This window comes from Dama dama, chromosome 14, assembly GCF_033118175.1.
Source record: "Dama dama isolate Ldn47 chromosome 14, ASM3311817v1, whole genome shotgun sequence".
NCBI classification, from domain to species: Eukaryota; Metazoa; Chordata; class Mammalia; order Artiodactyla; family Cervidae; genus Dama; species Dama dama.
In genome coordinates, this window is record NC_083694.1 from 17,136,117 (window position 1) to 17,150,892 (window position 14,776).

The window sequence follows — 14,776 nt, forward strand, 5'->3', positions numbered from 1 at the left end:
CCATATAAGTACCTATTCTTATACACAATGGAATATTTCAGCCATAAAAAGAAACAAAATTGGGTTAAATGTACAGCCATGGATAGTCATAGAGACTGTGATACAGAATGAAGTCAGAAAGAGAAAAACAAATATATATTAATGCAAATATGTGGAATCTAGGAAAATAGTACAGATGATCTAAGTTGCAAAGCAGAAATTGAGACACAGACATAGAGATCAAGCATGTGGATACCAAGGGTGAACGAAGGGGTGATAGGATGAATTGGGAGACTGGGATTGTCATATATACACTATTGATACTATGCATAAAATAGATAACCAAAGGGGGGAAAAATATATAACAAACAAGAACCTACTTTATAACAAAGGGAACTCTACTCCAAGCTCTGTGGTGACCTAAATGGGAAAGGAAATCCAAAAAAAGAGGGGATATATGTATATGTCTAACTGGACCATAAAGAAGGCTGAGCACTGAAGAATTGATACTTTTGAATTGTGGTGCTGGAGAAGACTCTTGAGAGTCCTTGGACAGCAAGGAGATCAAAACAGTCAATCCTGAAGGAAATCAACCCTGAATATTCACCAAAAGGACTGATGCTGAAGCTGAAGCTCCAATATTTCGGCCACCTGATGTGAAGAGCCAACTCATTGGAAAAGACCCTGAGGCTGGGAAAGACTGAAGGAAGAAGGAGAAGGGGGTGGCAGAGGATGAGATGGTTAGATAGCATCACCGACTCAATGGACATAAGTTTGAGAAAGCTCCAGGAGATAGTGAAGGACAGGGAAGCCTGGTGGGCTACAGTTCATGGGGCTGCAAAGAATTGGACATGATTTAGCAATTGAACAACAACAATAGCTAATTCACTTTGCTGTATAGTAGAAACTATTAATAACAGAACGTTGTAAAGCAGGTACACTTCAATAAAAATTAATTTTAAAAAATCTAAGTACCTGTTATTATTTTTATTTTTTTCTTTTTTCTAAAGTTCTTACCATCACTGTGAAAGCATGCACTGCAGAGAAGTTCAAGGTCGGGTCATCAGTTCTCTGTTGGTAAACCACACGATACTGGAAGATGATGCCATTGGGAGAGTCCGGCTCGGTCCAGTTAAGCAGAACTGAATGGGCGCCAGTGACTTGAGCCCAAGGTGCTGGAAAATCTTGAGGTGGGGCTTCCAGAGTCCGTGCTGATGACCACAGACTCTCCACAGAGCCCTTGGAGTTACAGGCTCTGACCTGATATTCATAGAGTGTGAAAGGCCTCAAAGTGTCTGCATCATCAATAAATTCAAGGGCTCCTTCTGACCAGACAAACACAAGGGATTCCTCTTCAATGTCAGTAGGACGTCTGAAAGGAAACCAGGAAAGAATCAGTGACACCGCACACTCAAAAGACAGGGTGTGGACAGAGTAAGAAATTGCTTTTTAGAAGAATTTGTTACAAACTCAATTTTTCAACAGTCCCGTTAACAAAATGAACATGAACATGTCTAATAACAGGGATTTGCTTTGGAACTCTTTAAAAGGTAAAAGTCAAATTTATTTCAGATGGCTTCTCCAAAACCTAGGAAAAAGCAGAGTATGCTCAAAAAATTCTTTCAACTCTCTAAGAAAGGAATTTAGTCCCATCTTTAGATTTTACTGATGTCAAAACTAGGGCTCACGAAGTCAGACAGAAAAAAACAAGTAACTATCACTTTGTCGTACAGCTGAAACTAACACAACATTTAAAATCAATTATATTTCAACCTTCCCCCTCCCCCAACCCCCCAAAACCCCTATGGCCCATGCAAACTCTTTTGGTACTCAATATATAGAGCATTGGAGAAGGCAATGACAACCCACTCCAGTATTCTTGCCTGGAGAAGCCCATGGACACCTGAGCCTGGTGAGCTATAGTCCACGGGGTTGCAGAGTCGAACACAATTGAGTGCCTAACACACACACACACACACACACACACACACACACACACACACAGAGCATTAGATGTCTAAGTACGAGAAATGGAATTGTCAGTTGTTAGAATGACCCCAAATATGTGATATGATATTTTGTTTGGAACAGACACTTGCTAATCTGGGTATGACATCATGATGCAGACCTGACCACAATGGGAAGTTTCTGAGGAACTGTGGTTGGTCTCTTTCTGTGTTACCAGCATCTGAACCCAGTAAGCTCAATAAAACTTTTTTAAAAATTAAAGTACAGTTAATTTACAAAGGTGTGCCAATTTCTACTATACAGCAAAGTGATTCATTCTTTTTTATATTCATTTCCATTACGGTATATCTGAGAATATTGAATGTAGTTCTCGGTGCTTTACGGTAGGACCTTGTTTATCCATTCTATATGTAATGGTTTGCATCTACTAGCCCCAAACTTCCAGTCCAAATAATTTTTTGAATGAATGGCTCAAAGGCATATAATTCCAAGGCTCTTCTGCATCTTTGCCTTGTCTTTGTCAACCCTTCTTTCCTATGAGGGTAAGTATGCTAAGTTGGGGAAGAATTGTACCCAGGGGATGACCCTTTCCTCCTTTCGCTTCATCTCCAGTTGAGAAGAGATTGATGAATAAATCAGTATTTTCCAGGCTGTTAGGGGTATTTAATTAACTCACTCTTCAGATGCTGGCATGTTCACATGCTGCCATATCAGATTAACCGTCAAAATGGAAAGGGTTATTAAGACAAAGTAAACGACAGTACCTTTCAAGAAAAGGCAGGATATTTAAAATCTCTGGCTTTGAGAATTTGACGATCCTCAAGTTGATGAGTCCCTATGACCTAGGAATGAGCAATGACAGTCTACCTGCTGGAGGCTGTGGAGAATTCACAGATAATCCCAGTGACCTGCAATTACGGTTCAACAACCCACCTCATTATTCCTCGCCACCATGCCTGGGCCAGACTGCACCCAGCATAGGTGTGCAGGGTTTGGCCTTCGTACTTGCTGCAACCAGGTACCAGGTGAGTCAGTGGGATGGAGGTACCAGGTGAGTCAGTGGGATGGATCCATTCTACTGAGGACCAGAGGGCTCACAGCCAAAAACTCCTCTCAGTAAGTTTTTCAAAAGGTGTTTGCTGAGAACATGATGCAGTAGACAAACACACGAACTTCTATGGGAAAATAAAATGGTCTGCTTTGTCTGGCTTCAAACTTTCTATGACAATTGAATGAATTTTTGTTAAACTCTCATGAATTCCCCACATTGAGGTGCAGCCACAGTTGTCATAAAACTGACATTCTATTAAAAAAGTAAAGAAAAAACAAAAAGGGAAAAAGCAGGAGAAAATACAAAAAATAAAAAAAAACCACACACAATGGATATTCTTTTTTTTAATTTACTTTTTTAATTGAAGGATAAGTTCTTTACAGAATTTTGTTGTTTTCTGTCAAAGCTCAACATGAATCAGCCATAAGATTTACGCATATCCCCTCCCTTTTGAACCTCCCTCCCATCTCCCTCCCCATCCCACCCCTCTAGGGTAATACAGAGCCCCTGTTTGAGTTTTCTGAGCCATACAGCAAATTCCCATTGTGGATATTCTGTAAAAAATTTCCTGAAAGTGTAAATTTTAAAAATCTGTACTATGTAAGAGATGAAGTATTATGTTAGTCCCAAGTTTATCCACCAAAATAGTTGGAGGATGCAGCCTGGTTAAATAGTCAGTTCTGATAAGAAATAATTAATATTATAGTGAGGTAACCATTCCATCTGTGGTATTTAAAAAAAATAGGACATTTTTATGTCTGAATGAACTCTGAATAGAAGATGTTGAATAGACAACAATTATTCTAATTTATTTAGGATGTAAGCTTCAACTGTTCATTTAACTGGAAGTGTTTCCTTCTGAACAGTCTGTGTACAGGAAAACCACATTTCCAGTTCTCTCTGAAGAGCCAAATAGTTGGCTCTGCTTAAGCTCATGTGGGAGATACTTCAGTAATTCCCTCTTTCAATTCACATTAATTTAATGTTCCTTAGCACTTAAGAAGAAAACAAAAATAATTATTAAACCAGGAACTATATATTTTAAAGGGCATTCACACTTATGTTGTCTTCATGTAGTATAACCTTTTAAAGAACTCCCTACCCTCTTAGAATGCCAGCGGCTCTCAGCGCTTATCTTCAAAAGCAATCAAAATAAAATCCTATAATTTAATGCATTTCCCATAACAATTTCAGACTATGAGGCTGCCAACCTTACTTCATGAAGAATATTAAGAATACTCTGAATTTGAATAAATAACCAGAAACACCTGTAGTCACAGGAGATGGGTTGTAGGCCTTGCCTTGCCACACCATTAAATGATCTTGGGAAAACTCACCTGTATTCTCTAGTTTTCATTTTACTTTGTAAACTGGAATCAATAATCTTATAGTGCATAATGTCTAGAATTTGGGTAAGAATTAGGTAATTCTTATTTAATTATGCACACGAAAATCACTGGGTCAAATGTAATACATAATACAAAGGAAGTTATCATTGAAATGATGTCCAAGCCATAAGAGGGTGTGGAGAAAAGGGAACCCTCCTACACTGTTGGTGGAAAGGTAAATTGGTGCAGCCCCTATGGAGAATAATATGGAGGCTCCTTCAGAAACTAAAACTAGAATTACCATATGATCCTTGCAATCTTCTGAGTACAGATCTGGAAAAGACAAAAACTCTAATTTGAAAAGATACATGCACTCCAGTCTTCACTGCAGTCCTATTTACAATAGTCAAGGCATGGAAGCAACCTAAATGTCCATCAATAGATTAATGGATAAAGAAGATGTGGTACATACATATAATGGGATATTACTCAGCCATAAGAAAGGATGAAATAATGCCATTTACAGCAACATGGATGGACCTAGAGATCATCATACTAAGGGAAGCAAGTCAGACAAAGACAAATACTGCTTGATATCACTCATACATGAAAACTAAAATGTGACACAAATAAACTCATTTATAAACAGGAATAGACTCACAGATATAGAAGACAAACTTATGGTTACCAAGAGGGAGAGCTGAGGGGGAGGGATAAATTAAGAATTTGGGATTAAAATATGCACACTACTATATATAAAATAGATAAATAGCAAGGTCCTACTTTATAGCACAGGGACTATATTCAATACCTTGTAAAAACCATAATGGAAAAGAATCTGAAAAGAATATCTATATGTGCATACATATATGTGTGTGTGTGTATATATATATATATATATATATATATAAAACTCAATTTTCTGTACACCAGAAACTAACACAACATTGTAAATCAACTATACGTCAATTAAAAAGAAGAAATGATGTCCACAGCCAATGTTGAGGAAGATAAATCCAGTAGTTGTGTACAGGCTGCATTGAACGGGAAGTGACAGCATGTCATCACACAATGAAGAAGTCATCTCAACAGTCCGTACGAGACTAAATGTGAATCCTGAACTAGGCTGCTGGTAGAGGAAGTGTAAACATAGTTGATTTAAAAAATGCTTTGCAAAGTTTGAATCATCCCACTTTCCTGAGTGCGTGGCTGCCCTGCTGCTGGGGGAAAGGACTTCAAATACCTTCCAAAAATTTTAAAGCTTAATTGCATTTAAACTCTTCAGTGATTTGTCATGGAACTGGTATGTGTTTACCACTCCAGAGTCACCTTCTGAGATTTCTATTCCAATTTTACTTTCTGGTCAAAATCCAATGTTTAAAAAAAAATCCAGTTGCTTATAAAACCATCCCATCCTTGCCCATGTTCCCCTTGTATACCATGATATTTCATGCTTCCATGCTTGGATATCTGTTAATCCTGTTCTGCAATGCCTTGCTGCATTTCCCTTCATTTCTCTCCTCCCTTCTATAGGTTAACTCCAAGTCAGCTTGTAAAACTCTACCCCCACTTTGTCCAGTAAGTCTTTCCTTTGCTTCTCTCTCAAACAGGGTTAGACATTTTTTGCACTGACAGATGTTCAATTATGTCTGACTCTCTGCGACCCCATGGACTGTAGCCCGCCAGTCTTCTCTGCCTGTGGGGATTCTCCAGGCAAGTATATTGGAATGGGCTGCCATTCCCTTCTCCGGGGGATCTTCCCAATCCAGGGGTTGAACCCAGGGCTCCTTCACTGCAGGCAGATTCTTTATCATCTGAGCCACCAGGGAAGCCTCAGACAGGGTTATGATATCCTCCTATGTGCTCAGTCTTTTCCTTATGGACTCACTTGTCACAATGTATTATAACAGACCTTCCTTTTTTACACCTCTCCTCCTATCCCACAAGCTCCCTGAAGGCAAGGACTCTCCTTATTCTTGCACACACTCTCGGCACCTAGTGAAGCTTGGCACACTGTAGCGGACAATGAGTATTTTTTGAAGCACTGACTGGATAACCGACCGACTGACAAGAAGAGACCAAAGTTTTGGTTCTAAGAAGAACCAGAAGAATGTTCTCATTATTAAGTTGTCTCTCAACTCTAAACCTACCCTTCTGTATTTGCCTTTATGACAGTAGGACTGGGACTCCATCATCTACGTTTCTGCTCTACCAGCTGACTCTATGTTGAGCTCTGCCAATAGGGGGTGCCAGAGGGTGATGCCAGAGAACTGAAAGGAAACAGGAACTGGCTCCTCCCTATCTGCTTTCTGCTGGCTTGCTGATTACATAAGGTTCTCTCCAAGAAGGATTTTTCACCTTGGAGGCAGTAGATCCTTCTCCCTTAGAAGCAGATGATTCAAGTGAGACATTTCCCCAACACTTGGAAAGCCAGCTTTATCTCATGCCCCCTCCTACAGACACCTGCATCAGCTGGTGGATGCCCCACCCCCGCCCTCAAATGTCTGGGTCCCAGCGTCAGAACTGCTCCCCTCTAATCTTCTGAGTTTTAATAATTCAAGCTATTTCTCTTTGTTGCCTCAGTCATATAGGCATTAGCTCTTTCCTGCAGTTGCCATCTCCATGATATCTTGAGTTCTCTTTTCATCTTTCAGTTACCTAGTCAACAACTTTACAACCAGTTAGTAATTCTTTACATTAAATTCTCTCTGTTAAAATAACTGGTGTGGTTTTTCTTTCTTGAGCAGACTTTGATTGCTATAGAAAATGAGGATGATGCTCACAGAAAGAGGGAAATAAGAAAATCATAAAGAGGGTGATGATAGATTTTCATCTGGACTCATGAACTTATCATTTTGTCTTTTTCACACAGTATTACATATTGACTGTAAAAAGTAACTAGAAAATACAGATGAGCAAAAAATTCAAGAATTATCCATAACCTATCTCTGGGTGATGAACACTGTTAACTTTCTTTTGGTGTTTAAATTTCCAGATGTTTATTTGTGTACATATAAATGTAAAAATATCCTATATATTTAAAGAAAAGCAGAATCATTCTAGGTGTACTGTAGTACCATCTTCTTTTATTATCATTAATGCCTTTCTTTGTCCTGAAATATAAATATATAACTGCCAGATTTGTCTTCCCAAAGCATGGCTATGGATGGTTAACCTTGGATAACTTCCTATTTTTTAAAATCATGCTTTATGTTTAACACAGTACTTTCACACACATGATTTAATTCCCATGAAATTCTAGATGTTATTTTCTACGTTTATTAGCCTAACTTACATAAAAATGAAACTTAGAGAAAATAGTGACTTGCCCAAGGTCACATAACTAGTAAGTGGCAGACCCAGGCCTGGAAGCTGTATCTTCTGACTGCAAATGCCGTGTTCTAGCCAATCTATCACATTGTTTCTCTATTTTACCCCAAATCTTCAATGGTTCACATTGTTTCCAAATAAAAAACCTAAACTCCTTAACCTAGTATTCAAAGTCTTCCAAAATCTAGCATCAAGCAGATCTTCTAAATTTTCCCTACAAATAACAAATGTCCAGCTAAGCCTGACTGCTACTGGGACCTTATACCTTCAGTGTTGGGAATGTTGCTTATTCCATTAATTTTATTCACCTGAGATATCTTTGCCATCAGGTAATGCTTGCTAATATTTTATCTACCACAAATGAAACAATACAAAGTCCTGAAATAAGTGAGATGAGAATTTTGTACATGGGAATTTTGTACAGGTGGCATTTCCAATCAGTAAATTATAAAATAATGTTGACAAATTGTGTGTGTACTCAGTCACTAAATCATGTCTGACTATGTAAGACTCCATGGACTGCAGCCCTCCAGGCTCTTTCCATGGGATTTCCCAGGCAGGAATCCTAGAGTGGGTTGCATTTCCTTTTCTAGGCGATCTTCCCGGCCAGGGGTCTTGCATGCAGGCAGAGACTTTACCATCTGAGCCACCACCAGGGCTTGGAGGGAAGGGCAGAATGGGGCGAAGGGGTTAAACCTTCTAGTATAAAAGAAATAAGTGTAATGTACAGCATGGTGACTAGACCAATAATATTACGTTGCAAATCTGAAAGTTGCTAAGAAAGTGAAAAAAAAAAATTCTCAAAAGTAAAAAAATTTGTAACTTTGAATGGTGACAGCTGGTAACTAGATTAATTGTGCTGATCATTCTGAAGTGCACACTAATGTTGAATCATTATGTTGAACTCTTGAAACTAATACAATGTTGTTCATTAATTACACTTCAAGTAACAAAAACAAAATCCAGTATACATTTAGATATAAGGAATAGAGCCATAAAAGCATAGGAAGAAATAATTGATGTGTTATTTTTAATATGATCACTAAAAGAATTTCCTTAATATACACAAATATAGGTAAATTAATAAGAAACTGTCCAAACAAAAATAGTCTAAGGATATCTACTATACTATATACACACAAATACCAAATGTATATTTGAAATTAATAAACAGTGTGGCTTATAATGACTAAAATTTTAATTAAAACAATAATAACTTGCCACTTAAAATACTGAACTTGAAAAGATTTGAAAGATTATGGTTTTAATGTTGATAGGAGATTTCAGAATTAGAAATTCTTACATCCCATTTTTGAAAGACCGTTTAGGAATCTCTAAGTTTCCAAGGTGGTGCACTGGTAAAGAATCCACCTGCCAATGCAGGAGATATAAGAGACATGGGTTTGATCATTGGGTTATGAAGATCCTCTGGAGTAGGAAGTGGCAACCCACTCCAGTATTCTTGTCTGGAGAATCCCATGGATAGAGGAGCCTGGCAGGTTCATGGGTTGCAAAGACTTGGATATGACTGAGAATGAACTTTAACAACCTCTAAAGGTTTAAAATGGACAAAATTGGATTCTGCACTTCTAGTACTAAGAATAATCTTCCATATGCTTATTGTAAAGATATTTTTGGAGAATTGCTTTTGTAATGAAAACCTGGAAATCACCTATTTTGCCATCAATAGGGGGCTGATTAAATAATACAAGATACATATTCATATAATAAAATATTGTTGAGTCTAAAAAAAATGATAGGTGTGTGTATCTAAATGCAGAAATAAAATTTGAACAATTCTTTTATGTAAGGGAAATTAAAAATAGAAAACATTAATGTTATAAATATTAAAATGAATAATAGTTATCTATCAATGGGAATTATATATGACATGGGTAAATCATAAAAAAGGCATTAACAACCTCTGTAATATTCTGTATTGTCAAAATTTTTTTTCCAATAAAGTACTTCTAATTTAAACAGTCATTACATTTTTATTTTGTAAAGCCAAGTCTTAATGACATTAACTATATCCAAGAATTCTCTATCAATAAAAGTGTTCCATAAATATCTCAGGAAGAATTCTTTTCTCCTGTATATTTTTTCACATTAAATAAAATGTGACAAATACTTATAGTTCTCACATTATATTGCTTGTTTTTCTGTTTAGTTTGACTTACATCTCCTACTATAGTAAAGGTCCTTTGTAATAGAGCCCAGATCTTACAGTAGAAATAAACATTATCATCCATTATCCATCTATCTATCTGTCTATATCTATCTGCTCTATCTATCTATCTTCACATCCATACTTCCTTTCCACATAACACAAATTGATCACATAAAAATTCCTTTACCTTTCAATCAGTGCCCCCTTTTTCTTAGTTTACTCAATCAGCTTAATTACTCATTCTAAAAAATATTATTTACAGTACCCTGCTTGAAATATTCTTCCATATCATCTGTCCATTCAAACTATCTCAGATTTTAGCCTTCAAAACCTTATGCAGCTTTTTAGAATACTCAATTATTTGAGTACTTGGAAGGCTCATCAGTTTTTACTTTTACAGTCTTTAGCAGGTGTTGGTGTTTATATATTTTTGTCTTTTATTGAACACTGATCAAATCACTTTTTTAAATTAGAGACTGCTTTTGAGAATTAAAAACCCATGCATTTTTGTCTCTCTCAAAATAGAAGCTCCTAGTGGGAGATCATTTTAATATGTGTTTCATAAAGTCTTAAGAAAAAGTGTTTGGTGGATTTTGTAAATGAAAGTTGCATTTTGTGGGTGAATTTTGCCATTTACAAGATTACAGATATAAAATAAAGGGGAAATGTTGAAGAAGCTTTATTATACAAGCCATACTTGTATAAAGCCTAAGATGGCCTTATCTATAACCCTATTAGTAAACAGTTTGCAAAACATTAACATAAAGTTTGTCTCTATTGTAGGAAATCTCTTTTGTAACTCACATGTGGTCAACAAAGTAGCCTAAATAATATATCAAACTAACAGGTGAACTAATCAGAAGCAATCGGATTAACAGTCTCCTCCTTACAGGTTATTTTCTGTTTTAGTTTTTAAAGTCATAAATAGCTTATATGCTTATTAGGGCAGACCCCCCCCCCCCCGCCCCCCACCTTTTTTTTTAACAGGGTGCTATCTAGAGGCAACATGTAAACAATGAAAGAGAAATACTGAGGGAAAATGCTTTGGTGAGTTGGAGAGAGCAGAGTGACAAACATTTTCAAGACGGGATTGGCAAATTGACTTCCTGCAACTTAATGAAAATATCTGCATAGGTCAAACCCTGTCTTTGATTTGAGCTAAATGGATTTCCTTTGGTGGTGATAGAAGAAAGAAGAGGCACATGATGAAGCAGAAATTGCATGCCATAACCTCTCCAGAAAGCCTGCAGGCTCATGGCTATAACCATATGAGGGGCTCTATGGAGTCCCAGAATGAAAAAGAACTATGTGTCTACATTCTATTTCAGTCCTTACAAATTTCTGATTTTTTTTTGCAGCTATCTAAGAAAAATTTGATATTGTTGTTGTCTAAGCACATTTAAACTTCAGCTGAAATAACTGCCAAGTGATTCATGCCTATGTAGGTGAACATAACGATTGTATCTGAAGCCCCAGCACGCCATTTTCATTTCACTTTAAATAAAAAACAAAATGTATCTATGTCAGTCAGTGCCCTTCTGCTGTACTCAGAGGTATCAAACAGGCTACAATTATGATTGTGAAGTGATTGTGTCACATTGGAGGAAGGTTTATTGCTTTTGAGTCTGCTAGGCAGTAACACATTCTGTTTCATATTACTCTTTATATCATTGTTTGGCTGTGACTAGAATAATCAAATGCCATCAAATGCTGTCAAATTCAATTTACAGTATTTTTCATTGAAGCAGGCCTTCTGCATTATATTTCCTGTTTTCCCTCTCTATAGCTGCCATGGAATAGTCACTGTAATCATGAGCTTTATTTATAAAACCAACAGAGTGAAGCCACATCCTGGTCTATAACAGATACTTTATTTCCCTTTATTCAGAATAGGAATTTGATGTGCTTTTCTCATACAATTAGCATTAAGTAGATGAAAGAAAACTATTCCAAGAGGATGAGCATTTTAGAGGCTGCTCTAACGTGCTTAGTGTAAAATGTAAATTCACATTAGCCATTTTTACATGTTTGTGTGTATTTGAATCAGAAATATTATTCTTCAAATTAATGTTTGCTGAGAGGAAAACATTTTGCTTGCTCATTCTGGGCAATGTCATTTACATAAAGAGAAATGCAATAATACTTTCATCCATCACAATCTTCCTACAAACCCAGAGATGAAGATTGGTCTAAATCAAAGGGTTTTACCATCTGAAGTTACAAGAGGAGCCTAAACTAAGTTTCACGATGTGTCTAGGGCACAGGACCAAACGAGGGAGGGCTAGGCTCCAGGAGAGACTAACAAAGGATGCTCGAGTGGGATGGGGATCTGAGGAAACATGTGGGCTTTGTACGCCTGATGTAAATAGATGGCTTTTGGAAAGGGGTTTTCATCTGCAAAAGCTTTATGTCTGCCCGTGTCTGTCTTAGAAAGTGTCTTTTCTGTTTCACTGCTATGATCTGAATGAATGTGTTCCCCCAAATTAATATATTGAAATCCTAACCACCTAGGCAGTGATATTAGGAGGTGACTAGGTCAAGAGGGTGGGGTCCTCATGCATGGGATTAGTGCCCTGATAAGAGTTCCCACAGGACCCCCTGCCACTTTTGCCAGGTGAGGACACAGTGAGAATATGACCGTCTGTGAAGCAGGAAGTGAGCCCTCAGCAGACAGCAAACCTGCCAGCACCTTGATCTTAAACTTCTCAGCCTCCAGAACCATGAGAAATGAATACCTGTTGTTTATAAGTCACCCAAGTTGTGGTATTTTTGTTACAGCAACCTGAACGGACTAACACAGGCGGCCAGCTCTCAGCGGCGGGCTCTCTGCTCTCGTCTCTCTGCTTTTGTTTTACTTTCTCCTTTCCTGCTCTTTCTCTTCCTCTTTCCCTTTCCTTCTCTCTCTGTATCTATTTTGTTTCTCTCTCTCTCTCCTCCTCCTATTTATTCATTACATATTTAAAGAAAACATTAATTTAAAACTATGTCCATGTTGATCAAGAGAAAGATGGATCAAGGAGCACAATGTCCTCAAACCAAACTGCCCAAGGAGTCTCAGTCTCTCTGTCTCCCCTTACCCCCTTCAAAAGGTGCACCATCTTTTGAAGAACAGAAAAAGCCCTTCCAATTTCACATATTAGGTGGTGAGAAATAACTAGATTTCTTGTCCTAGACCTGGTTCTTCCTCTGGAATGACTATGGTTCTTGGCCACTGAACCTCCAGAGGACAGCTCTTCCTGTCCATCAAAGGTAAGGTTTTTGGGGCTATGAGGTCTTATCTTTCAAAGAGGCTCAAACAGAAACGTCACATGTTAGTTATAGCTTTTTCCCCCCTTTTATAATATGTAAAAGTATCCAGTACCAATTTTAGTTTCCAGTAGGTGCTTAAAACATGAATTTCCATTCATTCCCTTATGGAAATAGAAAACATATTTGAGTTTACAGTACTGGAATAGTGCACAATCTTAAATAATTAACAATAATAGTAATAGTCAATGTTACCTGTGAATAAAGTAGTTGGTGATGACTCCATTTGGTTTTTTAGGTGGCATCCATTTAACTTCTATGCAAGCTGACCCCAGTGCCTTAAGAATAGGAGAATTTAGATCCATGGGGGCTGCTTCAGCTGTTTTGGCAAACATCCTACTGCTAACTCCACAGCCTCCTTGAAAAAAAAATATCTTTAGTAATTTGTCAAGTAAGGAAAAGAGCTACATGTACATATAGAAGGGTAGGAATACCATGAAAATCATTGTATCTGAAATTTTGTATACACAGTTCTATATATATAGCATTTACATCTCTACAGGATTTGAATATTTAAATAAGAAATGATTTTTGGAAAATCCACTAACTAACCACATTTTTGTATAGGCACAGACAATAAAGTTTATATCTTGAATTGAGTTTTCTCTAGTTTACTGCAGTTATTTGAACCAGAAAGTGAAAATATGATTAAAGTAAGTGCATGTGTGACCCGCTGTTAATAATAATATCTTATTTTGCCAATATTTAAAAATGATCGTTCTCTTGACACACAGAAGTCAAATAATGCATTTGAAGTATACAGTTTCAAATTCACAGGATACACAGAGATGCAGAAAGTGGTTTTGCTTTTAAATCAAGAAAACTTTAAAGTCATTTCCTTGTGGATTAGCTGAAGACTGGAACAAGGAAAACAATATTTTCCAAAACAAAATTTCTTGGTCTGATTTGTAGAGAAAAGTGGGCAAACTGACTCGGTTTTGGAAAAAAAGCATAGCAAAATCACAGACCCATAGTTCTAACCAGCTCTATGGGAAATAGTATTCACTTGGAGACAGAAGTTCCTAAGGACAGGAGTTTCATGTTGAATATAAGATTGGTAAATTTCCTTAATCCAAGGTGAAGCAACTTGTTTTGAGTTAAACCTTTTTTCTCTTAGCAGTTGGGTATTAACATATTATATAACACTTGGAAGGATGAAGGAAGTGAGTGGGGCTCTTTCTCAAGACCATACATGTAGATGACGATTTTATTGACCACTAGCTGAAGCCATGAAACTCAAGGTGACAGTTTAGGTTCAAGAGACAGTTATCGGGGAAGCAGTGTAAAATATGTTGAGATTCATTTGAGTGTAACTCAGCTGCTTAATAATGTCTCCTTTCCTCTTACCGCACCCCTAAATAAAACTGAAATATAGCCAAGGTGAGGACATTTCCTAGACTTTTGTAATGCCTATTTTGTTTTATATTACCCATGGTTCCTTTATGTGATCTAGGTGTTTTTCTTTTAAAAGGCCTTATAAAACAAGACTTCGCAAAACCACCACTTTCATATATTTAAATATTCATGATTTAATGTGCTGAAATGCATAATTCTTTACTCAATGCAGGGCTCTGATTTTTTCAGGGTACAAAGTCCAGCACAAATAAGAAATAGAATGTTAGTCTTTGTATTTGAATTGAATAA

The 14,776-nt window shown here is 37.1% G+C and overlaps 1 protein-coding gene across 1 annotated transcript in view; it reads right to left on the bottom strand.

Annotated features, from left to right (window-relative positions):
• Positions 1-14,776, bottom strand: part of USH2A (usherin) — an 892,942-nt gene that overhangs the window by 132,461 nt on the left and 745,705 nt on the right. Inside the window, exons 59-60 of the mRNA XM_061161192.1 lie at positions 13,328-13,490; positions 997-1,351 (exon numbers count right to left, since the gene is read on the bottom strand). Coding sequence (XP_061017175.1) covers positions 997-1,351; positions 13,328-13,490 — 518 coding nt within the window. The remainder of the gene's footprint in view (positions 1-996; positions 1,352-13,327; positions 13,491-14,776) is intronic.